Source organism: Raphanus sativus, chromosome 2, assembly GCF_000801105.2.
Source record: "Raphanus sativus cultivar WK10039 chromosome 2, ASM80110v3, whole genome shotgun sequence".
Taxonomy (NCBI): domain Eukaryota; kingdom Viridiplantae; phylum Streptophyta; class Magnoliopsida; order Brassicales; family Brassicaceae; genus Raphanus; species Raphanus sativus.
Window position 1 is genome coordinate 21,008,405 of NC_079512.1, and position 25,135 is coordinate 21,033,539.

Here is a 25,135-nt window from a genome sequence, read left to right on the forward strand (position 1 = left end):
TATCTAATTTGTACCTACTTTGTAACCAAAAGGGAAAATTCCATAAAAATACCCGAACTAAATTTTGTTAAGCTTTTTAATACCCAAACTTTTTCACTACCCAGTTTAATACCCCAACTAATTATTTTGCTCATTTTAATACCCAAACTTTAACATTGTACCCACTTTAATACTCAAACTTTATTTATTTAAATAAAAATACTAATAAGTTTCAAACAAAACTTAATAAAATCTCAAAAATCTAAGAAAAAAATATTAAAAATTCTAATTTTATTTTAAGATTTAGAAAAGAAGGTAAATAAACCTTGGAAATTTTTTTTTTTAAATAAATGAATTTGAATGATAAAAATAAATTTCGTTTTTTATTTCAGAAAACAAACTAAATACAATATTTAAAACTTAGAAATTTTATTACAAAATTTAATATTTTACACTATTTAGTTATTTTTATTTCTCAAACACCAAAAAAATTTAGAATTTTCTGAGTTTATTTTGTAAATTTTAGAGATTTTTTAAAATTTTATTTGAAACTTATTTGTATTTTTATTAAAAATAAATAAATTTCGGGTATTAAAGTGGACACAATTTTATAAGTTTTGGTATTAAAATGAACCAAATAATTAGTTGGGGTATTAAACTGGGTAATGAAAAAGTTTGGGTATTAAAAAGCTTAACAAAATTTAGTTCGGGTATTTTTATGGAATTTTCCCTAACCAAAACATAAGAAAAGTCGGTTCTTCGGATTTGAAATACCTAATTTGTAACTTTTTGTAATCAAAACATAAGTAAAATCGATTTAAAAATAAGAAATGAACATCAACCGTAATCATTCAAAATCAAACAAAAAGGAAACATATTTATTAATAAAAAGAAAACCAAATAAACGAAAACCACGTTCTCATGAAATGAGAAATATTGTTTAATGAAAACAAAATCTAAACTCTAAATATTTCAAGATTCAATAGCCACATTTAACCATCGACATTCATGTAATAGTACCACCAACCTTCATGTAATAGATAAGTATTTCAAATGTTCAGTGTATATTAATGTATTTTGAATACATGTTAGGAATTGAGATTATGTTTGGTACTAGATATTTCCGAAGTTTTGAATGTTTCGGGTTCTATCGGATATCCATTTAGATTTGGGTTCGGTTAGGATAATACCCATAACCCGTAATACCATAAAACAAGATCCATTCGGTTTTTATTTCGGGTTCGGATCGGTTCGAATTCATTTTTATCGGATCGAATTCGGTTCGGATTTTTAGGTTCGGTTTATTTGCCCAGCTCTAGGAGGCTCTCACTTGAACCGGAATGATGGAAACATATTCTACATATGTATTTCATAAATTCAACGGAAAACTCATATATCAATCTCCGCTTGAGCAAATAATTTAGCTAACGTAAAACATCTACATCATTGATAATTAAACAAAATGTTTTTATGTATGATATATAACATTTATTTTTAAAAAGTTAGTTACATAGCATCCTAAAAAAAATATTAAGGGATATAAAAGTGCAAAATTAAATTAAAAAATATCGGTGAAACAATATATTACACTTCGTCAGCTCACAATCATTTCCAAATATAGATCATATAGAAAGATAAAAGTATACAATCTGTATAAAACTCCAAATGTCCTCCATAAAAAAATTCACGTATTTTCATCTATCTTATTAAAACAGAAACATTTTGTTGAACCTAACATTTATTTTGTAAGTTTTTAAATTAAATACACCTTTATACTTTATAGTTAAACCTACATTAAATCACTAATGTTCCTTTCTTTATACTACTATCCATGTTTCCAAACAATATACTTATTTCTTTATACTACTATCAATGTTTCCAAACAATATATTTTTATACTACTATCAATGTTTCCAAACAATATAATAATTAATCTTAGTTATTTTATATATATCATTTTCTCTTTAAAATTTTGTAGAAACGTTATAATTTCATAAATTGCAAAATAATGAACTTTAAAATTTGGATTATAAGATTACAAATTATGAAACTATTACAATTTAAATCCAATTAGATTACATATCGGTTATCCATCAATTCAATCGATTAGTCTCGGGTTTTAGTGATTTTTTAATATGTATATTTTAAAAGCCTAAATTGAATTGTCAGATCTCCGGATTAACCGGTATAATCACAATCGGGTTGAATTTAAAAACACTGATTTAAATGCAAAAATATTTTAAATACACACTCTTTGAAAATTACCAAAATATTTGTTAAATTATTAATGAAATTTTTCATCGTAAAATATTCCGCGCTTCCAAAGCGCGGGTCAAAATCTAGTTAATTTTATTAAGCCCCAACACTATTATCATATTATGTGACTTTGATTAGCGTGTGAAAGCTAGGATAGGGCATTCAGGGGTCAATCGGGTTTGATTTGGGTTCAGCCAGATTTTAGATTTTTGGATTTATAAATTTCAGCCTTTTCGAATATTATAAAAGTTTGATTTAGATTTGGTTTGGGTTTAATAACATTTTTAAAACGGATTAAATTCAATATAATTTCAGGTTCCGGATTTTAATTGGATTTTGATTTCAACATGATGTTTTGTACTTCGTTAAACTCAAAAACCAAATAATGATTCAATGAAACAAATATCAAAAATAAAATGAAAATGCTATAATCACAGTTTTTTTGGTTCTAGTATTGAAAAAGTAAAATTACAGAAAAAAACAAAAATTATATGCAAATACATCATATGCCATAAACCAAAAACACTTGGAATCTGATAAAATCGGTTATAGAAAAAAGGGAAAATTCTAAATTCATTAAGATTCAGATTCAGTTCGGATAAACTCATGATCTGAAGTATCATAAAACAAATCACATTCTCTTTTTGTCAGATTCACTTTGGTTCAGATTTATTTTTATCGGACTGGTTTTGTTCAAGTTTATGAATTCGGTTTATTTATCCACCTCTAGAGAAAACTAAATATTTTTAGAAGATAAAATATGTTTTATTAGTTTTCAATTTTAGTTTAGATTTTCGATCATTTATTAAGTTCTTTTAGATTTAAGTTTATTTTAGATAAAATCTAAGAAATAGAAAATAATGGATGGACTTTTTATATAATAAAGGATGAACTTAAACAAGTTCAAATTGGTCATTTTCGATTTCAATTTCAGAACACATACGTATCATAATTACACCTCTTTAATGTGACTGAGTAAATAATTGGTAAGAAACGAATTTTCTAAAAGTTGATGTGTTAACCATAAGTAGGGTACACCGCACCTGAACTGAAGTGCCGTTCGGAGCCTTAGAGAAGCGACGTGAAAACGAAAGGCAAACTCTTTCATAACTAAAGATTCCTTTTAATATAGTAGTCAAAGAAAGTCAGCCGTTAAGACAGTTGACCGATGATGACGACAAATGACGTCACCGTCAAGTTTGTCTTTCCTCCCTCTGTTTAAATAGAAACCAAACCCACTTCGACTCACTCACACACACACACGAACACATAGATACATAAACACAACAAGCAACTAAAACCACGCCATGTATGCACATATCAGGAGCTCCATAGCGTTCGGCGATACGTGTCCATGTTTGCTATACTCCGAGGACGTACTGGCTCCTCCTCTGCCGCATGACCACCCTCACCACTTCCTACCACCGCCGCCTCTTATGATGAGCCACCACTCGCTATTTACGGCCGAGGCAGTTTCAGGGTTTGGTTTCTTTGATTCCAGCATGAACGGTAGCGGTGGAAGCAGCGGCTGCGACTCGCCGAGCTCGATGGGGAGCGGCGGAGAGAGTCTTATGATGCAGAGGAGTGTGAGTAGCCATAATGGCTTTTTTGGTAATTTACCGACGACGGCCCACGGTTTCGTGAACGATCATGATGGGCCAGTGAGACGGGCCCTAAGCGCCGGAGATCTACCGGTAAGTAATATTATTATACACACTTGCATGACGTAATTTGATATTTCCAACCTATAAGCCACGATTGTGTCTTCTTTTCCATGTTTACGTTTGTGTTTTTCTTTTGGTTACGATGATTAGAATATTCCCGCTGGCCACTGGGGGTTAAATTTAAAATCTGGGCTCCCCCAGCATCCGGTGACCGAGGCGTACTCCGGCCGATAATGTAGGCTGATACGGACACTCGCCGCTAGTCTGGGTCCACTTCGGTGGATGCCAGGATACACCGGGTTATTCAAAAAAAAAAAAAAAAAAAGATTAGAATATTACAAGATAAGAACACAAGCACAAAAGATCACAATTGGAGTCTAGCTTCTTATCGTTTCAAGCAATTTCTATTAGTTAGTTTAGTTTACATAGAAACTTTCTCATTTTTATAATTTAATGTAAAAGCAAACAAACGTTTTGGTATATGTGTAGAGGAGTAGCAGAAGAGAGAGCAGTGCGGTGTTGAGTGAGAGCAATGCAATAATAGAAGGAATGAACAAAGCTTACAAGTATAGTCCCGAAGAGAAGAAAGTGAAGATCGATAAATATCGTAGCAAGCGAAACCTTAGGAATTTCAATAAGAGGATCAAGGTAATTTTTTCCATTTCTTTATATGTTTACTCTTAACTGTGTGTAGCATCTATTTGGTTATATGAGTGGATTTATCTTTCAGTTCATTTGTTCTTCAGAGAGTAGAGAAAATGCATGAACAGTTTACACATATATATTCAATTATTATATGTGTCCCATGGAAACTTTCAAGGACTTGACATGTTGTATGAAACAGTGACATGCACCTGCACATTTATTGATGCTAACTAACCCATTCATTTCAAATCAAGCATATATTTTTCCTATAAATTTCTCCCTTAATCAACTAATAATGAATTTTATTCATTTCAAAAACAAGCATTCACACTATGGCTCTTTTTAAAATAGAATTTCTTAGATCTTAATAATTTTATAAGACACGAATTCACATTTGATATAAAACTAAATGGTTTTTTCTTGATGTCTCAAGAAAGCAAAGGCTTTTTCAAAAAAAAAATAAAGAAAGCAAAGGTTCGTTGACCAAAAAAACAAATAGGCTCAATATATCAATATCAATAACTATCACTTCAAAAGTAACATTGTATATGCTTTTAATCTTATCTTCAAACATCAATATTAATTTCATTAGCTATACATGAGTATGTGAATTAGAATTAACGTTGTGTCACATCATAGCTGGTATTAAGGAATATTTTGAGATAGACAATCAAGCTCCAAGGTCGCCATAAGTTTATTTTCCCGTTGTTTATCTTTAGTGAGAAGGTCCTTAAATATCAAAAACACTAATTGAGAAAAAAACTTAGTTACTTCATCCAGGAACTAAACGATAAATAATCTAACTATCACCTTGGTTTTGAGAAGAATTTAATACATACACATATTTTGTAATTAGTATGAATGCAGGAAGACATTAGCTGACAGTAGGCCAAGAATAAGGGGGAGATTTGCAAGGAATGATGAGATTTCACAAGAAGAACAAGTTGATATTATTGAAGCCGTGGTTGGAGATGTTGACACGTGGGCATCTTTTCTTGATTCTTTCTCTGCTAATCACTTCCTTAATTAGTCTCTTTTAATTATATTTTATGTCTTTCTCTTCTTATATATGTTTATATGGCACTTTCATTTGTTTTGGTTTGAAAGATTTCTCCATGTTGCCTAAACTCATGTAGGTTTTGTGTGAGTTTTCTTTGTAAATAAGTAACATATTTTGTATTTTTATTCGGAGTTCTTTGCTGAATAATCTATATCACATGGCATGGAGGGAGTTCGACACTTCCAACTCTATGTTCTCATCTAGTTGAGATAAAATGGTTTAGTTGATCGTCTAAGGCAAAACAAGATGAAAAGAGTATCACTATATATACAATTTTAACTAAGTGAATCTTGGTCTAGTGATGTTCTTGAAATAAAGGATCATAGTTCGAATCTATTTGGAGGGAAAGGCGCATTCTTTTTTTTTTTTGTCGTCTGAGACCAAAGGTCTGAATAATTCAAGAGATACAAAACCATAAAGGCAAAAAACAAAAGACAACAGGAGACAACTACACCAACTCAGCCTTAAAGGAAAGGTTTAAGAGTTGACGATTGGAGCCTCGTTGCGGTCCTTGCGGATAACCTCATGCAGCCAAGAAGGGCCTCCGAGAGCAAGGTAGGATTGGAACCCGCCATCTCAATGTGTATAACGTCGATGTTGTATCTAGTAACATGCTTATGTGAATTGTAGGCGATTTAGAAAAGAGACAAAGGTTGATGTTTGGTTCTATAAATGGAAAAATAATATTAGAACATTTTTTCAACTAAAACAAATTATTTCATTCCGTATCATTATTACTTATGGGTCCCGTAAATAGTTTTATGCATAGTTTATTATGTTCCTTAATGGTCCAAATTTTCTTTTACCAACTTGATTTACAAAAATAATCAGAAAGTAGAAAGATGATAACTTTTAGCATTGAAAAACATGGTCATGTTACTCTGATGATTTCATTACTCTCACGTTAAGTACTCATCGTGCTACTAAGTACTAGCAATCTCCAAAAGTAAGCATACATTAACACCTTAAAAATCCTTATGAAATCAAAGAAGGTTCCACTCTAATAAACTAAAATAAAGTAATCAACCTAACATCAATTGTCTTATTTATAAGAAAAAAATATTCGTATTTTTTTTTCCAAATGAACCACAGCTTGAGCAGTCTTTCTTCTTTAGCAAAGGCTATGGAGAGAGATGTAGGTAGGCCCTCCGGCGACCGTGTCCCCGACTTTTGTCGGCCGGCGGTAGATTTACCGACTCTCCACTCTTTCAGCATGTTATTTAACTTTTTTTCTTTCTTTTTATTATTTTAACTAAAAGCGTTTTTTTTCTTGAGCACGAGGACACGAAGATGCCAAATTACCAACTATAAACTTTATGAATAATTTTTTTGCTTTCTTTTCCCTCACTTATATGATCGGTTCAACAACAAAACCACGAGACTTGCGTACGTTTACAATAATTAATGATCAAAAACTTCACTAGGTTTAAGAGTCATCAACCTCTTCTATGTTTTCGTCTTTTACTGATTCGTTTGAAACGTTGAAGTAGAAAAGGCTTCAAAGGTTGTAGGTGCGTTAATCTAACCCAACTCCTCTTAGCTCGTACCTTACCTGCATTTTCCACCAATGGATTGAAATAACATCAGACTGAAGCTTAGTCCAAAACTTGCGTTAAGGTTTCCAAAATATGAATTTTAGATCCATACCTGATTTTCTGGCATTGTTTCTTTCAGAGGTTTGGACATGGGCTTGTTGATTAGTTTCGGTTTCTGTCTCGCTTTCCTTTGTTATCTCAAAGGTGTTGTTGTATGGCTCTGCCTCACTGGAGTCTAACATTGATACTTGGTCATGGTCTTGTCCAACTGCCTCTGAACTGAGAGAGTTACCTGATTCTTTTAGCAAATCAGTAGTCTCATAGGAGGGTAAGTTAGGAAGATTACTTTCACCTGTTTCATGCTTCTGGTCTTCCATTGTCACCTCCATGTACTCGTCGTGATTTGCTTCCAAGGAAGCATCGATTTTCATCTCATCATCATCATCATTACCAGCAATGGATGCAGAGTGCTCAATCTTAGCATGACCTGAAATAGCTCCTCCTTTGCTGACTCCGTCCAGTGAGACTTCATCATGAACTAGAATAGTTTCCATGTTTGACTTTTCAACAGGACTTCGTGGGAACCCCCGACCGCTTTTTAGCGGCGACATTGATTTATCTTCCGACTCCAACTCAGTCTGTATGTTAACATCAGAAGCTGCAGCTGAATCTGTACATTTTTTAACTGTAAATGATGCAGATTCTTGATCTTGCACCAAAAGCCCATGTCCCTGGCTGGCACTGCATTTCCTCAGGGGGTCAATAGTTGTAGGTACCATTTTGTTGTCATCTTCAGATATCTCAATTTGGCAAATGGTTTCGTTTTCCCGAAGATTATCAACAGACCAAGCAGAATCAGCCATGCATACTTCAGAAACTTGATTCTTGCAGTGCACTGATGCGTCAATCATCTTAGCTGCAGGTGGCTGAGTCGAAGGTTCATTTCCAAGAATTTCAGTGAGCCGGAAACCATGTGATGGCAAGCCTTTACGATCGGAGGTGACATCAATCGCCTTAGACGATTTGTGCGCCACAGAACGTGTGGTGGCATCAAAAGCCTTTGCGAGATCTTCCAAGAGCATGTCGCCTTCGCCACTTGAGATGGGATCCCATTTCATGAAATCTCCACTCGTATTCTGTTCGAGGCCAAAGGTATCATCGCTAGAAGAAAGTAACTCAACCTTGACAGCTTCTTTGTGAAACCGCTTCTTCTTTAAAATCTTGGCTATCATATTCCTTAAACCAAATTTTAAAAGACAATAAAATATTAATCTCAACACTGCATCAGACAAACACAACTGCTAGAAAGAACTAAATACATACCTGCAGTTCTTTGAAATGGCAGCTCTGGCTCTTTCAGCAGAGAGTCCAAGCAAGGACATGAGGTTGATAACATCGTTTGGACCTCTGAGTTCAATGACTGAAGGAGAACCACTCGATATAATCAGATTCTTCCCTTTAGTCCAATCCACCAGTAACTAGTAACGCCATATCACAAGAACGTATAAGCATATAACCCAAAAACTCTAACATAATCATCAACTAAGCATATAACATAGTAACATAATCATAAACTAAGCATATAACTAGTTCAATCCACCAATAACAACTAGTAATTCCATATCACAAGAACGTATAAAGCATATAACCAGAAAACTCTTAACATATAACAACAAATATACAATGAGGTAACTGTAGCTTGATGCATCAAGAGTTTCTCACCTTAGCATTAGCTATAACTTGCCTCCTCTTCTCTGCATCCTTCAACAGATCAGAGTACTTGATCTCAAAGTAAACACCTCGCTGAACATATAAAAAAAATGAGTACACACAGACTCTTGTAACAGGAAACAATGTGCGAATCACAAACCTTAATAGCAGCTTTGACAGAGGGATGCATCAATCGAAACAGCAAATTCGAGAAATCAATCGAGATGATATCAACCTACAATGTGCAAGCTAAGATAAGAATCATCTCACACTCAATAAGAAACTTCAATCACACAGAGAGAAGCAGAACAACCTCAGCTTTGGTACAAGCTTGATCGAACGCGTACTGATTCATCGGCCTAACAGCAACGATATCGTAGCTCTTCAGAACCGGATTACCAGAGTTCAACCCCAGGCACTGAGCCTTAGTCTCCAATTTGACGGTGACGCGCGTGTACTGCCGAAACGGAGTGGATCGAGGGACGCCGAGCAAGTCGCGATGGAACGCGACGGAGGATGATAGTCGCGGAGCGGCTTTGACGAGAGATCCGAGAGCGAGGAGAGGGATCGTGCAAGAGTCCTTCTCCGTCATCGTTACGCCTCCGATCGAGTGGTTATGTGCGATTCCGACGTAGCCGAGTTCCATGGCTTTCGTGGCGAGCTTTACGCGGAGTTTGTTTACGACGGCGACTTCCTTCCCGCCTGATTGGGAGGAGGGGTAGGTGTACGGTACGTTTAGGTCGAAGAACCCCATGACATAAGAAGAGATACGGCGGTGAGATTTTTTCCGATTAGGGTTTAAGCGTTGGAGTTTTTGTGCTTCGTCTCTAAACAAATAAACTTGCTTTTTGACCCAAGTAAATAAAAAAACCTTACTCAGCTTGTGGACGATGACGTGTCGTCGATTTGCGAAACGACGCCGTGTACAAAAAATCGAAAATAAGGGGGGAGTTGGTGGAAAATTGAGTCTTATTAGTTATTAATGATTTTAAGAATTGATTGTTGCAAAAAACAAATGCAGTCGCAAAGCATTATTAAACATGAAACGAGTAGAGTGGCCACATATACTCAATTTAAAATACAAAATGTTATATCATCCCAAAGACACTCAAGGTACCATTGCATATACTTTTTTTTTAACTCCAAATGCTTATATTAAATTAAAGGCTCAATGGACTAAGTTGGATACAACCGGAGAGATTCTCGACGGTAAATTGATAAACGAAAATAACTGAAACATAATAAAAGATAGATGTGACTAAGGAGAAAAGAGACCCATAGAGAAGCTTCACTTGTAGCCCTAAAGCATGCGTTCTTACGAACGCGAAAAAGTCGAAAACGACGTTGAATAACCTAACAAGTGGGTTTTGGGAGCGAGAAATCCGTGACTTTCTGTAAGAGCTAGCAGTCCTGATGAATGGCTCGCAGAACCGACTCTGTGAAAAACCGTCGATGTTTGAGACGGCATAATGTGATGGAATCGCAGCGATAACATAGTAGCGATCAGATCTGGCGAGACCACACTCTATATAGTTGAATCCAAGTTATTTTAAAATGCAAACAGATAGAAATCATAGTAATCTGATCATATGATACTAGTACCGAAGTTTTATCTATCCTGGTAGCCGATTAAAAATGTCTTAACATTATTTCCGTTTATGGCTGAGCTTTGATGTAGGTGGAGATGGTGTGTAGGCGAATGAACACTATCAAAAATATATGCACCAAAAAACACTTGAGACATTCATTCATTTTCTACACACAAAAAAGCGTTCTTTTTGCAGCTAGTAAGCTATGATACGGACATCGTACCTTTGACATTTTAACAAAAACTCCAGTTCCATAACAGAAGACTATGGGAAGTGGGCATGGAGATTTCAGATTTCAGATTCTTTAAAAAAAATCAACTTATAAATTTACAAACCTAACTTCAACAGGTTAATCACAAATAGGTCTAGAGACAAGTAAAAAAAAATAAGCACATAAAAACATCAACCCTCCAATGTAAAGAACAAGTCAGACACCCATGTATGCTTTTTATGATAACAAACACTGATCGAACCAAGAAAAACACCTCAGACAAATACTGAAGCTTTCAAGTAATGAAATATTCACCACAAATTCTACTTAGAGCCCATAACTAGATAAATTAGGCACAGGTCAAGTAACATAGACAATGTCATTCAATACAGAACACAGAACAAGCAATGGTCTTGAATTAGATTCAGAAACATTAAATTGGTATATACCACTCATGTTATCATCAGATTAGATTATAAGAAATCAATTATATATGATCGAACTTAACTTGCCAAAACGAATTGAAGTCTCTAGACGATATAATTAGCAACCCAATTGCATAAGAAGAAGACTTTCAATACAAGTAGGGAGCTTTCAAATCTCAAACGAGATAAAATAGGTTCGAAACATACCAATCGCAGTACTTACAAAACGTGAAATTAAATTGCAAACGAAATCGACACTGAAAAAACAAGAAAGGAACCCTAAAACTCGTAGACTTAGGAGCTGGTGAACTTCGTGACAGCCTTAGTACCCTCAGAGACAGCATGTTTCGCCAACTCTCCAGGAAGAACAAGCCTCACCGCGGTCTGAATCTCCCTCGAAGTGATGGTAGGCTTCTTGTTGTACCTCGCGAGCTTGGACGCCTCTCCAGCGAGCTTCTCGAAGATGTCGTTGATGAAACTGTTCATGATCCCCATGGCCTTGCTGGAGATTCCGATGTCCGGGTGAACCTGCTTCAGGACCTTGAAGATGTAGATCTTGTACGTCTCGACGCTCTTCTTCTTCATCTTCCTCTTCTTGTCGCCGCCTGCGCCTGCCTCCTTGGGGAGCTTCTTCCCGGCCTTGGGTTTCTTCTCCGCCGGAGCTTTCTCGGCGGCTTTCGATTTCTCCTCCGCCGGTTTCTTCTCCGCGGGCTTCTTCTCCGCCTTGGGCGCCATTGATGATTCTCTCTCGAGGAAGTTGCGAATCTGAGATCGGTTTAGGTTTTTGAAGATGTTTTGTGGTTTTGCTTGATGTGTTTACAATGACTTGAGAGAGATTCTTTTTATATAGTTCGATGGGATTGATGTGATTGGATGGAATAGTTTGACGCGGATCGATGTTTTAACCGTTGGATCTTATTTTTAACTGGAAAGAGATCTACGGTCTTAGAAGGAATCTTAAAAAGAAGGAAAGGTCTCACACGGGGAAATCGGCCAATTCATGCATTAACCGAACCTCGCGGTCCCGATCAGTACATAAACTGATGACCTGTGCTAAAACATACATCAATTGAGATTTATTTTAAATTTCATACACGAACTAACAAAAATAGGCTAAATCATACATTGACCATTTTTCCGTTAGTCAAACGTTTATAGATGATGACATGTCACTAACGGAAGCTTATGTGTCGCTGAGTTGTATATTACGATTAAAATAATAGATAATAAAATAAAAAAGGTTTACAAGCTCTGTTGCAAGAGGGATTCGAACACAGGCTGCCTGTAATAAATATACTGACACTAAACCACTGTGACACACTGAATCATTGTTTATCTTCTCAAAGTTTAATATATATCTCTGATAGATATTTGATTCTCATATTTCTTCTTCTTTCCATCTTCTCTAATTTTTACCTACCATCAATTATATATATATATATATTTGATTATTTACATTATCTATTAATTATATAATATTGCTAAAAAAATAATAAATATGAAGATATTACTAATAAATAAATTTAATTGTAAATTTAAATTTATTTTTAATTATAATAAAATCTGTTAAAAAAGTTCTAACAAAATCTTACTATTTTTTAAATATTTTTTTAATTAATTCATTTATTAATTTCATAATTAGTAATATAATATATTATTAAAAATTAATTAAAATATTTATCATAAAAACAAAAAAAAATTAAAATGAGAGTTTATGCAAGATGTTGTTAGGGCTATTAAAATGAGAGTTTATGCAAGATGTTGTTAAATATATATCATAAAAACAAAAAAAAATTAAAAATTAGAGAAGATGGAAAGAAGAAGAAATATGAGAATCAAATATCTATCCGAGATATATATTAAACTCGAGAGAACATAAACAATGAATCACTGTGTCACAGTGGCTTAGTGTCAGTATATTTATCACAGACAGCCTGGGTTCGAATCCCACTTGCAACAGAGCTGGTAAAACATTTTTGTTATATTATCTATTATTTTAATCGTAATATACAACTCAGCGACACATAAGCTTCCGTTAGTGATATGTCATCATCTATAAACGTTTGACTAACTGAAAAATGGTCAATGTATGATTTAGCCTATTTTTGTTAGTTCGTGTATGAAATTTAAAATAAATCTCAATTGATGTATGTTTTAGCACAGGTCATCAGTTTATGTACTGATCGGGACCGCGAGGTTTGGTTGATGTATGAATTGGCCGATTTCCCGTCTCACACGTGATACACTTGGTGGCGGGGATTGTTCACGTGTCGAGTTTGGCGCACTTTATGCTCCTCGTGAAAATTTTCCTTTCCCGCCCCCTCGCGCTTTTCTACATCGGCCCATTTACTATAATGAGTCCAACCTAAGGCCCATTTAGAATTTGTGAGACCGAGAGGTAGCCTTCTCAAGTTCTCAAATATCTTGGTTCGTTGTTCGTAACACAGACGAATGCTACTTTCTACTGTGAACCTCTTTGATGAAGCTCCTCCCCCTCGCACAATTGGATGACTCTCAAGCTCTCATTTAAGACATAGCTGAAGGAATGAGATGTCGACACAAGGCTTTTGAAGCCCAACTCCAAACACTTCTGTACAGCTATTTGAATGATTCTAGCTCGAAATGCTGACCTCTTATGTAATTGTATAAGTTGAAACATTCCATCACATCTCAATCACTAGTATTCTTTTAGCATTTTTATCCATGTAACAAAGCAGAACAAAGGACGCTCAAAGAAATCATCTTTACACAAAGGATGCAAACACACAGCACAAACTTGAGATAATTTTCAAATAGACGAAACACTGTTGGGTAACAAAGACATAGAAAGCAAGACCAGATAGATAGAATAAAGGGCGTTATGTTTTTATAACAGTCGCAGGAAACTGTAAGAGCCAAAGAAGCTTATTCAAAGAGAGAGAGAGAGAGAGATTTGTTTTTTTAATTGACACGGCTTTTGAAAACATCAAGATCCATCTCAGTTGGATCGGTTGCCTGAAGCTCCACTTGAATTCCATCAAGTTCACGCTTGAACCTGTCCTTGGAGCTCGCATATATCATCTTGCTTCTCACCTTTGCTACGTCAGGACACCTTTTGGAACCAGAAAACAACATTTAAGAATAAATACATCCAGATAATAAGAACAGAGAGAGATGAGAATCTTAATTTTGGTTTTTACCATGCAATGAAGAAAATCTTGCTCTTCTGGCAATTCTCCGCAGTGACAAAATCAAAATCATAAATGGCATATCGGCACTCTTCAGCAGGAAGGCTAGCAGCAAACTCCTCGTAGGTTTGAATAGGTTCACCAACCTTCTCGACAACCACTTGCTTCTGCTTCTCCTCGATCTTGTAAACAATGAAACGGTGTGTCCTCTTCGCCTTCAGTTCCAGAAACCTTAGCTTGCAGTCATCATGGACTGCCATTCCCGACGCCGCATTAGCCTGAAACCATCAAACACAACAACAACAACAAAAGAATCACATTTCCAGATCCCGCAAAACTAGGCCAAGCTCATACCTGTATCTACACAATGCTTAAGACCAAGGATGAGTCTAATCGTTAAAATATCTCTACAGTAAACTTTAATTGCAACTAATCGTGAGAGACGAGACAAATCGATTTCAACACACACACACACACAAGAAGCTCGATGGATCATCAAACAAACTAATATTAACGTAGCCTGAAACACACACGAAAGTGACAGATTCTTCCATGATTTCGATTCTAACTACGACGAACACGAACTACAGTGTTGTGAATTGTTCGTAGGGTTTATTTTTTTTGTTCCTAGCCTAAATCAGTAGCGTAGATCACACAACACACAGAGAATCTCAGAGATCTAATCGGAGAAAACGAATCAATCTTCTAGATCTAGTGAGCTAAAGATCGTAATCAAATCAGAGATTGCAATATGAGAAGAAGAGAGATCGGAGGGTTCACCATGGCTGAATCAAGACGAGATTACTGCTGAAAGGAGACGCAGAGAGGGTGAATATATTATGTTTTCTTCGAATATGACTCTTTTCCTTTTTCCTCGGCGTTATTTGGAAGCTATATAATCCTAAATGATTTTAGATTTATTAATGTTGAGAAATTCTTTCAACCTTGCTTTTTATATTCTTCTATTTATGTGAACTATTACTATATGGTCTGCTTGTTACTTTTTGTGTGTTTGGTCAAACATATAGTATGAAGTATGAACCGTAGCTATGTGGTCAGCTTGTTAGATTTGTTTTAGTCAACATATAATATGAGCTATAACTACAGTATATGGTCAAATTATTATATTTTGTTTTTTGCCAGCATATAATAAACATATGACCAATTAACACAGTCTATGATCAAAAATATTATTTTGAAATTTGCATATATGTTCTAAGTTTCAAACAAAAAAAAAAGAGTTCTAAGTTTCTAACTAAGTTTTATTTTTATTTTATTGCATCAAAAACTTTAGAAGATGTTGGCATCAGCCAACTAACTTGGAATCCTAGAATTTACATGATTTTTTTTGACAGCAATGATTATATATAGTACATAATTAAATTCCTAATTTATGATGAAATGTTACATATGTCTCAGCTAGTTTTGTTAAACTCACCATTTTTTCACTGAGAGGATTATAAAATGAAAGTTTAAAATACTCAAGTAGTGTTTATATATAGTGTCATATTAATATAAACGTACTAGGCTAGGCGCAACAAAAGTGTAGTTTATACGACCATCAGACCATCAAATACGTGATTTACTTTTCTCGCAACAGATTATGCGTGCACTCATCGGTAACAGGCTCCGTACCTTACATATATGTTTCATATCATATGTTGATCTCTGAATCACTAGTTTATAATCTATTTTGTCATGTTATATTAATGGTCCTAATAATGGAATCACTTGTTTCACAAATATGCGAAGACGAAGCGTGCATATAGGATTCATCTTTGATAAAGGGTTTTACACAAAGGTAAAAGAGCACAAGCCAGATCTCTATAGTTTTAAGACAAGACTGTAAGGACCAAAATAAAATAAAGACAGAGACTGATAACATCTAGCTGTTTTTGGCAGTTGCCGTCACAGCAAACCTTAAGTAAAAGCATATCACTCGGTAACAATAGATGAAAGAAGTTTGATTCAACCGTTCCTCAATTGGCCCGGCTTTTGAAAACATCAAGATCCATCTCGGTCGGATCGGTAGCTTGAAGCTCTACTTGAATCCCATCTAGCTCTCTCTTGAACCTGTCCTTAGAGCTTGCATAGATCATCTTGCTTCTCACTCTTGCCGTGTCCGGAGACCTTGGCCAAAAACAACAAAAAGAGATTTTAAGGAACATGAATGAAGAGCGTGAACAGACCGGTATATTAAAATGTGAGTTACTTTACCATGCAACGAAGAAGATCTTGCTCTTTTGGCAGTTCTCAGCAGTGACGAAATCAAAATCGAAGATGGCGTATCGGCATTCATCAGCTGGAAGACTCGCTGCAAAGTCGTCATGGGATTGACCAGGCTCTCCGAGTTTCTCAACGACCACTTGCTTCTGCTGCTCCTCGATCTTGTAAACGATGAAACGGTATGTCCTCTTGGCCTTGAGTTCCAGAAACTTGAGTTTGCAGTCGTCGTGGACTGCCATTCCTGACGCTGCATTAGCCTGTTGTTACCAACAAATCAAAGAACATTAAGATATGTCTCACTTCAAACACACATACAGACACTAGTAGACTCTACAGTCTACACCCATCTCCGTGAAACAGCTTGAACTAAAAACTCTCTAGTAACATGTAACTGAAGCATGAACATATACACAGATTATGTCCATTACATGTTTGATAGATTGTAGGATGATAGATAATAAATCAGATGACACATTCCATCGACAGAATCCAAAACATATCAGAAATGAACAATCTACAGTTTAGCATATGAGCGATAGACTTAAACTCGATGGATCATCATCATCATGAGTGCTCAACAAACAGTAGACGTAACCCTAAATTCAAATGCAAAGCACGCGATTTCAAAATCAATTGGTCTAATCGAAACTAGCAAACTGAAATTATAGAGTTTATTGTCCGATTACAAGCCTAGATCAGTCCCTAAGAAACCCCGAAATCTCAGAGATCTAAACCAGCTCCAGATCTAATCAAATTAAACTTTAGGCGAGAACCGAAATCCGAGAGACGATAATGGAACTCGAATCAAGCTTACCATGGCTGAATCAAACTAGTTTCTTGCTGAGACGAAGAAGCTGGAGATGGTGATGATGAAGTCTTTTTTTTATTCGGTGTGCGTCTTTTCTCTTCCTTTTCCTCAGCTTTCTGCGGAAGCCTATTGTGTTTTGACGTTTTTATTAAGCATCGGCGCTTTTGATTTTTACTGTTTTACTTTTACATCTGATCAATTTACTTTGTTTTGATACTTATGCATAAAATCATAATATTTCAAAATAACATTATAAAATTTGAGGATTAACAAGATCTTAACTAGTTAAAAAAAAAAAAAAAAACTAGATATGTTTCACGTTCTTCGCTATCATATAATAGTTATTGTATTTAATGTACTTGTAACACGAAAAAATACTAATACATTAGTATATATATATTTTACATTGTTTTTTTTATATTGTAACCATAATATAGAAAACATAATTTATAAATTAATAATGACATATCATATCGTATTAATAGACACAAAATCTTGTTTGAGAGAAATATATTTTTATCTGGGGGAAATTACCAAAAATACCATTTTTAAGATACCACTTTTCATGTTTGCACTAATCAACTTTACCCTTAAATTTTTAATGAGTAAAGTACCATTGTACCCCTAACTAATTAAACCTAAAAAAATAATCTTTTCTTCCCACGATTTCTTAAAATCTCAAATTCAACTTTAAGCTAATTAAAGAGTCAGTGACGAGTTCTCCGGCGAGATCCAACTGACGAGTTTTCCGACCAGATTCAACGACATCGATGAGTTTTCCGAACAGATCCGACGATGATGACGAGTTCTCCGAAGAGATCCGAGTTCAGATCCGACGACGACGACGCCGACGAATTCTCTGGCCAGATCCGACGAGTTCTTCATAACGGTCGCTGTCTCTCTTCTCCGACTACATCGAGTTTCTTCTTCTTTCTCGGCACGATTTTGTTTTCGTATTTTTAGATGAAAGAGTGATACAAATGATTTGATTTCTAATTTTGCTTTTTGGTCTCGTTTAGAATCGATGGCTGCTCCACCTGCTAGGGCCAGAGCCGATTATGATTATCTCATTAAGCTTATTCTGATTGGAGATAGTGGTATATGTCATCATCTCCCAATAAAATTTCACTTTTCTATTGAATCGATATATTTAATTGTGATGTTGTGATCGATTAGAGAGATCTCACGCTTGTTTTTGTTTTTGATTTGATTTGGTGTGCAGGTGTGGATAAAAGTTGTCTGCTTCTACGTTTCTCTGATGGATCCTTCACCACTAGCTTCATCACCACCATTGGGTTTGTTGTTTCTGTGTTTTTGACAAAATTAGTTCCCAACGTATTTGATCTTTTCATCTTTTTGCGTTTTTTTTTGTGATTTGTAGGATTGACTTTAAGATAGGAACGATTGAGCTTGATGGGAAACGTATCAAGCTCTAGATTTGGGACACTGCTGGTCAAGAACGCTTCCGCACTATCACCACTGGTCCCCACTCTCTTTCCTTTTTTTGCTTTGATTGTTTTTGGCTTTTGTTATGTTTATGATCTGTTTCATTTACTTGTCCTTTGGCTTTCTAACAGCTTATTACCGTGGGGCAATGGGCATTTTGCTAGCCTATGATGTCACAGACGAGTCTTCCTTCAACAGTAAGTTTCCCCCCTCCTTCATGTAACCAAATAATCATTTATTTTATAAACTTAGATTTTTGGCGTTGTTGTTTGCAGACATAAGCAACTGGATTCGTAATATCGAACAACATGCTTCTGATAATGTTAACAAGATCTTGGTTGGTAACAAGGCTGACATGGATGAAACCATTATTGTCTCTTTAACCCCCTTGACATTTTTTTATTTATTCCATTGTGACATTTGTGTTGTATTATACTATATTATTACATTTGTCTCGTGGAGCATGCCCAGTTTTCCTCACTCCCAGCAGAACTATAATGATTCAAAAACAAAATCTTTATGATAGGAAAAGATTAAGTCATAGCCTTTTGTCGATATAAGATCTGAATGTTTTATTTGATTTGCCTCATTAATAGGCTCCCGAAGGGTTTATAAATTTATAAGGGTTTATAAATTCAAACATATTGAGTATGTGAGATTGATTGCATATGTATTTTGGAATAACACTCTTATACATCAGTTTAAAAATTTATAAATGATTTGTAACTTTAGAAATCCTTAAAACAATTTATACACTTTTATAAATAATTTATAAGACTTTATAAAATGATTTTTAAACTTTCAAATATAATTTACCAACTCCTATCAACTTGTCATAAACCCATCAAGAAAACAAAAAAAAAGCTCTTACAAACCCTTATAAGAGCTTATAAATTTATTTATAAATATTTATAAGTTGATTTATCAATGTTTATAAATTTACTTTTGATTTATAAGAGTTTATAAATGTTATTTATAAAAGTTTATAAATGTTTATTAAAACATAAAATGACTTATAAGAGGTCTATAAGTTGATTTTAAAAGTTTATAAATGTGTGTGTTATCTCACCTGTAAAGCAAAATCCATTGATTTCCAGGATGAATCTCAGGGGCTTGACATAAAAGGGAAATTCGCCACTCACTTATTCTCTCTCTATAAGTTGGATGTAACTTATTCAAAGTCAATGGAAAATTGGTAAATTGGATCATTAGTGATATACGCTTTGCACTCTCCGAATGATACAAATCTCCTTTCACACTTATAGATTTGATAACTTGTTTATTATGCCTTTATAAATAGTTTATAGACTCATACAAATAATTTTACATACTTTTATAATTTTTTTTATAATCCTTTATAACAGTGTATAAATTTGATAAATTATTTTTATAAATCCTTATAAATTATTATACAAACCATTATTAATTATTTTATAAACCTTTCTAAATGGTTATAAACTCTTTTAGTTGATTTCTAAACTCTTTATAATGGTTTATAAACTTTTAAAATGATTTAGAGTTTTTCTAGCTGATTTATTTACCTTTATAAACCCTTATAAATTGTCTAAGTGGAGATATTTATACACCTTTATATATATATATATATATATGTTATTCAAATACTACTTTATAAAAGCTTATAAATTGTTGTGATGTATTATCACAATATCAGAAAATCCAAATTTATAAGAATTTTAGGGGTTTTAAGTTGAATTATTATTATGATAAACTAATTTTAGTTTTAAAAGTGATATAAACTGATTTATAAACCCTTATAAACCCCTCATAAATTGGTGTCTAAATTTTATAAATCGTTTTTATAAAATTTATGAATGCTTTGTAAACCCTTATAAATTATTAATAAATGGTGTATAAAATTTATAAACTTTATGAATATTTTATAAATCCTTATAAATTATTTATATATCCTTAAAACCCCTTATAAAATATTCTACAAACTCTTTGCGTTTCACTTCACTCCTGCTCAATTCACATTCTTTTGCATCAAATGTGTTTTGTTTTGGAACTTCAAAGAATCCAGTGAAGAGAAGACCGACACTTTAATAACAATTAGTTCGTTTTGCCTGAGAAAGAATGATTTCAAACTCAAATCTTGTTCGGGGTTCCAAGAGCCTTCCTAGCAGGGGTTATGATGGGAACGTAATTGGCAGGCAGGTTTAACAACTTGTATCCTTCTGTAGGAAACATGGCATCAAGCTCTTCATCACTCAAAGGTCTGTTCCTCTCTTCAATATCCTTCTCCCACCTCGCCAAAGGCCGGTTCATGTTAGCAAGTTCGACGGTGTCATAGTCATACAACAGATGACGACCTATACCACATCTGGTCAGCATTTCAGCAGCAACACTGTTGCAATGTTGCTTTTATAAACAGTTATACATGATTTTAGACTTTATTAATTGTTTTATAAACCCTTATAAATGGTTAAGAGACTTTTACAAATAATTTATAAACCTTTATAAATGGTTTAGAGACTTTAGAAATATTTTATAAATATTTATAAATAATTGTACAATTTTATTAGATTCATGATTTTATGTGCAGATAGAAACACAAAGAATTGCATATTTGTAACACTTTATAATAGTTACAGAGTTGGCTTGTGCGATCAAATAATTACATATTTATAACATTTTATAAGAGTTGCAGAGTTTGTATCTCTTATACTAAAACAATTGTATATCTCTCTTAAGAGTTCCATAGTTGAAGAGATTAGTTGGATGTATATGTGAGTTTGGTTCAATCGTTTCTTTTATAGAAGAGTGAAATATGGAGAAGCATTGATGTTCTCAGATTATGTTAGTAATAACAACTTTAAGTTGAGAACAAGGAATTATCTCTAATATTTTGATGAGAGTCGTGTATAGTCCTCTGAATTCATAGTCTTGCTCTTTTTGAAGGGCATATGAGTTCTGTTACTGAGAAGAGTGCTAAATATGCTCAGATTGCTTCTGAGGAAGTGCCCAAGAGTCTTTACTGCCTTGGTGTTCATCTCACTACTGAGTGGTTTCAGAACTCTGAGTTACATGAGAAGCTTATAAATATATTTATAAATTAGTTTATAAACACTTATAAATAAATGTATAAACTCTTATAAATAGCTTATAAGTTTTTGTAAATAGTTTTATATACCCTTTTAAATAATTTGATACAAGGTTTTATAAACTCTTATAAAATTATAAATGGTTCATAAATGGTTTTTGAAACCTTTATAAATAGTTATATAAATATTTATACGGTTTTAGAAACCTTTATAATTTTTTTATAAACCATATATAAACTCTTCAAAACCCATTAAAACCTTTTAGAAACCCTTAAAAATCTTATATAAACTTTTTATAAACTCTTATAAAGTCTTATTAATTGTTTTATTAACCATTACAAATATATAAGGGTTTATAAATCATTTATAGAAATATATATTAAATATTGATAAAGGTTTATAAATGATTTCTAAATCTTTAAAAATGATTTATAAACATTTATAAATTATTTGTAATCTTTACAAAGCCTTATAGACTGATTTTATAAACTCTTATAAATGAATTATACTTTAATAATTTATTTAGAAAGCCTTATAGACTGATTTTATAAACTCTTATAAAGTCTTATTAATTGTGCTATGAAGAATATTAAACTCTTATAATATTTTTATAAACCCTTATATACAGATTAAAACTTTTATAAATATATTTATAAAATTTTATAAATGATTTATAAGTTCTTATAAATGGTTTTATAAATTCTTATAAGAGGTTTCTAACATGCAAGATAATATAGATTAAGTTGAGACTTCATGTGATTTGGTTGTTATCTTAGGCGCTAGTTAGCCTCCTTGTTCTTTGGCTCTGTTTTATGTTTGTTTATTAGAGAGTAAAAACATTTTTTTCCATTATGTTTCTTCATTTCAACACAAGAAACAGAGAAACTTAAGACTATAGATGTGTTATATAACTTTATATCATCTCTGCTTCTTTGTGGACAGACGCTTCAAGAACTCATAGGTTGTGATCATGGTTGTTGCAGACATTGACATTGAGATCTACCTTGGTCCTAGCCCTCTGTAACAAACCCCGAACCCACCTCCTTCCGTCATCAAGCTCTTCACCGTCGGCATCACTGTCATTGCTCGTCTCCTCCCGTTCTCCTCCGTGTCTAAAACCTGCAGCCTCGTCTTGATTGTGTCTACCGGCATAGTTATCAAAGCTGAGCAACCACTTGCTTTGGCTGCACTCAGCGCTTGAACCACCATCGAGCCACGACCTTCTTCCTTACGGCCACTGAACCGAGACCAAATCTTTTTCTGAGCAATACACTTATAACTCCTATTCTCTCACTCAAACTCTCCATGTATGGTTCCAATAACATGACTCTAATTACAGAAAAAAATATGCAGTACTCAAAGGTTGATACTCACTAAAATATGTTACAGCTAGAGAGAAAAAAATGTGGGAAAAAAGTCATCACAGACCTTGGGATTGGGTGGGTTGTCAAACTGTTGGAGCATGTAGGAGTGGGGAGTGTTCTTCAAGATCTCTTCAGCCTTCTGAATAGCTCCAGTCATGCCTTCTGAATAGAACTCTCACTCCGTTTCACTGTTGGTTCAAACCACCACAGGTGGCAATTGCCAAGTATCGATCATTTCTCGTCACTGCTTTCGAATCTGCAGATAAATAACACTAATAGTCAATGCCTGATTCAGTAGCCTAATCTAAAGTTTCCTACTTTGATAAGATCAGTGACACAACAATTGAATACTAATAAAAGGGTTACGCACTTGCAGACTTGGTGGTAGCATTGCTGCATCCATAAAAGAACTCAGCGTCTCGATTCTGACCTCGATTTTGACCTCGAGAGAGTTGATCCTGGTGGACAGGACTCTGGCGAGCCACTGACATGCGAGAGGGTTGAAGAAGTGGCATCCAGGCTTGGCTATATGCTCGACTCGGCCCCAACGCTCGATGACACCGACGCTCGCTTGATCGACGCAACCTCCGAGTAGAAGATGAAGAATTAGGATGGACTTGTAGAAATTCTTTATCGTCTTCATCATGATTTCCAATCCAATCGATTTCGTTTTCACCGTGAGCCTCTGGATCTATCAGGAATGATGGTTTCACCGTGAGACAGAGATGTCGGAACTCGACCATGACTTGACGACGACGATGGATCAAGAGGAAAGAGACGATGTATACAGAGAGAAGAAGGTATAAGGTAGGGTTAATTTTGTCTTTTACACATTAATGAAAAGTGTATTTGTGAAAATATCATTCTATTGATGGTATTGTTGAATTGTGGTACTACACAAAGTGTAGTTATAAAATTTCTCCTTTTATCTATGCATTATATATAAACTATAAATATCAATAACTATAATAAACAACCAATAATTACAATAGCCCAAAATAATCTACTAATCAAAATGGATTTTGATAGCAAATTAAATAACTGTTTTTTAAAAACATAATCTCAAAATAGATGTTATTTTGTGTCCAAACTATTTTTTTTTTATAATTCATGTTTTCAAACAAAATTAAAAGGTACTTATATTTTAATAAGATAGATTTATTTAATAAATAGACTATAGCTTCATAAGTTTAGATTATGAAGTGAAGGTCAATATAGTTGTATATTGAAAATATAAACGCAAGTGCCTGCAAAACTTGTGTTCCGAGAGTTTCCTATCATTCTATTGTGTGCTTTAACTCATCAGTGACCAATTTTATAGTGTCATAAACAAATATAATGGTTTGCATTTAGTACTATTGCTATGTCGTTGTATTGATTCATACACATGCGTTGTTGAAAAACACACAAACAAATGTAAAATGATGTGTTCAACAATTAAGTTATCTACTTTAATGTAAGAATGAAATGAATTTAATCATATGCTTTATTTTAATTTTCTTGTTATTCAATAGCTAAAACTAAACTATGTGCAAAATTATTATATGATAAACAATGACATAATAAACTACTATATTTTATTTTATGTGTTCACCTATTAAGAATAAATCATAATTTATATACAAACTTTCTCAAAAAAATTATTTATATACATATCCTGCCATTTTTGATAAAAGTATTAAATTAAAATCACGTGACAAGTTACGAGATATACACAATTTTGAAAAGTAAAGAGAAACATGTTTAATAAGGAGATGCATAATCTTTTCTCAAATAAATAGGATTAAGCATATTCTTATTTTTTGAAAATATATGGCTTTTGGAAAATAAGGAGAGACAGAATTAAGAACAGCTTTAACTATAACAACCTTACTATATATTGATTCGTGCTTCGAAAACGCGGATTTTCCTTGGACTGTAAAAAAGTTCAATATGAATTAGTATTTCGGGTTGTACATCGTTATGTTACAAAATCTGTATTATATCAA

The 25,135-nt window shown here is 33.9% G+C and overlaps 6 protein-coding genes and 1 pseudogene across 9 annotated transcripts; 2 read left to right on the plus strand and 5 right to left on the minus strand.

Annotated features, from left to right (window-relative positions):
* Window positions 1-3,300: 3,300 nt before the first annotated feature.
* Window positions 3,301-5,805, plus strand: LOC108840891 (transcription factor GHD7). Its single transcript, XM_018613698.2, has 3 exons — window positions 3,301-3,929; window positions 4,389-4,547; window positions 5,401-5,805. The coding sequence occupies exons 1-3, from the start codon at window positions 3,543-3,545 to the stop codon at window positions 5,572-5,574; spliced, it is 720 nt and encodes a 239-aa protein (XP_018469200.2). The 5' UTR covers window positions 3,301-3,542; the 3' UTR covers window positions 5,575-5,805.
* A 1,109-nt stretch (window positions 5,806-6,914) lies between these two features.
* Window positions 6,915-9,691, minus strand: LOC108822935 (protein GAMETOPHYTE DEFECTIVE 1). 3 transcript variants are annotated; one of them, XM_018596157.2, is made up of 7 exons: window positions 9,163-9,691; window positions 9,010-9,084; window positions 8,862-8,942; window positions 8,463-8,617; window positions 7,492-8,375; window positions 7,252-7,431; window positions 6,915-7,156 (listed from the first exon to the last, which is right to left on the minus strand). In XM_018596157.2, exons 1-7 carry the CDS (start codon window positions 9,601-9,603, stop codon window positions 7,041-7,043), a joined length of 1,932 nt encoding a protein of 643 aa, XP_018451659.2. In that variant the 5' UTR covers window positions 9,604-9,691; the 3' UTR covers window positions 6,915-7,040. The 3 variants fall into 3 exon arrangements, 2 of the variants coding, with proteins under 2 accessions (XP_018451659.2, XP_018451651.2); XR_008942496.1 differs by having other exon boundaries at window positions 7,018-7,156; window positions 7,252-7,418; XM_018596149.2 differs by having other exon boundaries at window positions 7,252-8,375.
* Window positions 9,692-11,189: 1,498 nt separating this feature from the next.
* On the minus strand, window positions 11,190-11,908 carry LOC108833569 (histone H2B.7). Its single transcript, XM_018606975.2, has one exon. It carries the CDS (start codon window positions 11,807-11,809, stop codon window positions 11,369-11,371), a length of 441 nt encoding a protein of 146 aa, XP_018462477.1. The 5' UTR covers window positions 11,810-11,908; the 3' UTR covers window positions 11,190-11,368.
* Window positions 11,909-13,798: 1,890 nt separating this feature from the next.
* On the minus strand, window positions 13,799-15,181 carry LOC108833571 (actin-depolymerizing factor 4-like). The gene is made up of 3 exons (XM_018606978.2): window positions 15,022-15,181; window positions 14,254-14,519; window positions 13,799-14,165 (listed from the first exon to the last, which is right to left on the minus strand). Exons 1-3 carry the CDS (start codon window positions 15,022-15,024, stop codon window positions 14,015-14,017), a joined length of 420 nt encoding a protein of 139 aa, XP_018462480.2. The 5' UTR covers window positions 15,025-15,181; the 3' UTR covers window positions 13,799-14,014.
* Window positions 15,182-15,986: 805 nt separating this feature from the next.
* On the minus strand, window positions 15,987-17,440 carry LOC108833572 (actin-depolymerizing factor 3). Its single transcript, XM_018606980.2, has 3 exons — window positions 17,282-17,440; window positions 16,459-16,724; window positions 15,987-16,371 (listed from the first exon to the last, which is right to left on the minus strand). The coding sequence occupies exons 1-3, from the start codon at window positions 17,282-17,284 to the stop codon at window positions 16,221-16,223; spliced, it is 420 nt and encodes a 139-aa protein (XP_018462482.1). The 5' UTR covers window positions 17,285-17,440; the 3' UTR covers window positions 15,987-16,220.
* Window positions 17,441-17,802: 362 nt separating this feature from the next.
* Window positions 17,803-19,262, plus strand: LOC130507875 (ras-related protein RAB1BV-like; annotated as a pseudogene).
* A 3,350-nt stretch (window positions 19,263-22,612) lies between these two features.
* On the minus strand, window positions 22,613-23,934 carry LOC108849839 (uncharacterized). 2 transcript variants are annotated; one of them, XR_008942497.1, is made up of 3 exons: window positions 23,518-23,934; window positions 23,212-23,403; window positions 22,613-23,112 (listed from the first exon to the last, which is right to left on the minus strand). XR_008942497.1 is itself a non-coding variant. In XM_057002560.1 (2 exons), the coding sequence occupies exons 1-2, from the start codon at window positions 23,888-23,890 to the stop codon at window positions 23,333-23,335; spliced, it is 444 nt and encodes a 147-aa protein (XP_056858540.1). In that variant the 5' UTR covers window positions 23,891-23,933; the 3' UTR covers window positions 22,613-23,332. The 2 variants fall into 2 exon arrangements, 1 of the variants encoding a protein (XP_056858540.1); XM_057002560.1 differs by having other exon boundaries at window positions 22,613-23,403; window positions 23,518-23,933.
* Between the last annotated feature and the right edge of the window lie 1,201 nt (window positions 23,935-25,135).

What these genes read in the sequence shown, in the direction of transcription:
- LOC108840891 (XM_018613698.2), top strand. Translation starts at nt 3,543, where the DNA reads ATGTATGCACATATCAGGAGCTCCATAGCGTTCGGCGATACGTGTCCA. An exon ending in TAAGCGCCGGAGATCTACCG is followed by an intron (nt 3,930 to 4,388) that starts GTAAGTAATATT and finishes GTATATGTGTAG; the next exon opens with AGGAGTAGCAGAAGAGAGAG. An exon ending in ATTTCAATAAGAGGATCAAG is followed by an intron (nt 4,548 to 5,400) that starts GTAATTTTTTCC and finishes TTTTGTAATTAG; the next exon opens with TATGAATGCAGGAAGACATT.
- LOC108822935 (XM_018596149.2), bottom strand. Translation starts at nt 9,603, where the DNA reads ATGGGGTTCTTCGACCTAAACGTACCGTACACCTACCCCTCCTCCCAA. An exon ending in CTGTCAAAGCTGCTATTAAG is followed by an intron (nt 8,943 to 9,009) that starts GTTTGTGATTCG and finishes TTATATGTTCAG; the next exon opens with CGAGGTGTTTACTTTGAGAT. An exon ending in GCCATTTCAAAGAACTGCAG is followed by an intron (nt 8,376 to 8,462) that starts GTATGTATTTAG and finishes ATTTGGTTTAAG; the next exon opens with GAATATGATAGCCAAGATTT.
- LOC108833569 (XM_018606975.2), bottom strand. Translation starts at nt 11,809, where the DNA reads ATGGCGCCCAAGGCGGAGAAGAAGCCCGCGGAGAAGAAACCGGCGGAG.
- LOC108833571 (XM_018606978.2), bottom strand. An exon ending in AAGATTTTCTTCATTGCATG is followed by an intron (nt 14,166 to 14,253) that starts GTAAAAACCAAA and finishes TGGTTCCAAAAG; the next exon opens with GTGTCCTGACGTAGCAAAGG.
- LOC108833572 (XM_018606980.2), bottom strand. An exon ending in AAGATCTTCTTCGTTGCATG is followed by an intron (nt 16,372 to 16,458) that starts GTAAAGTAACTC and finishes TTTTTGGCCAAG; the next exon opens with GTCTCCGGACACGGCAAGAG.
- LOC108849839 (XM_057002560.1), bottom strand. Translation starts at nt 23,890, where the DNA reads ATGGTCGAGTTCCGACATCTCTGTCTCACGGTGAAACCATCATTCCTG. An exon ending in TGCTACCACCAAGTCTGCAA is followed by an intron (nt 23,404 to 23,517) that starts GTGCGTAACCCT and finishes ATTTATCTGCAG; the next exon opens with ATTCGAAAGCAGTGACGAGA.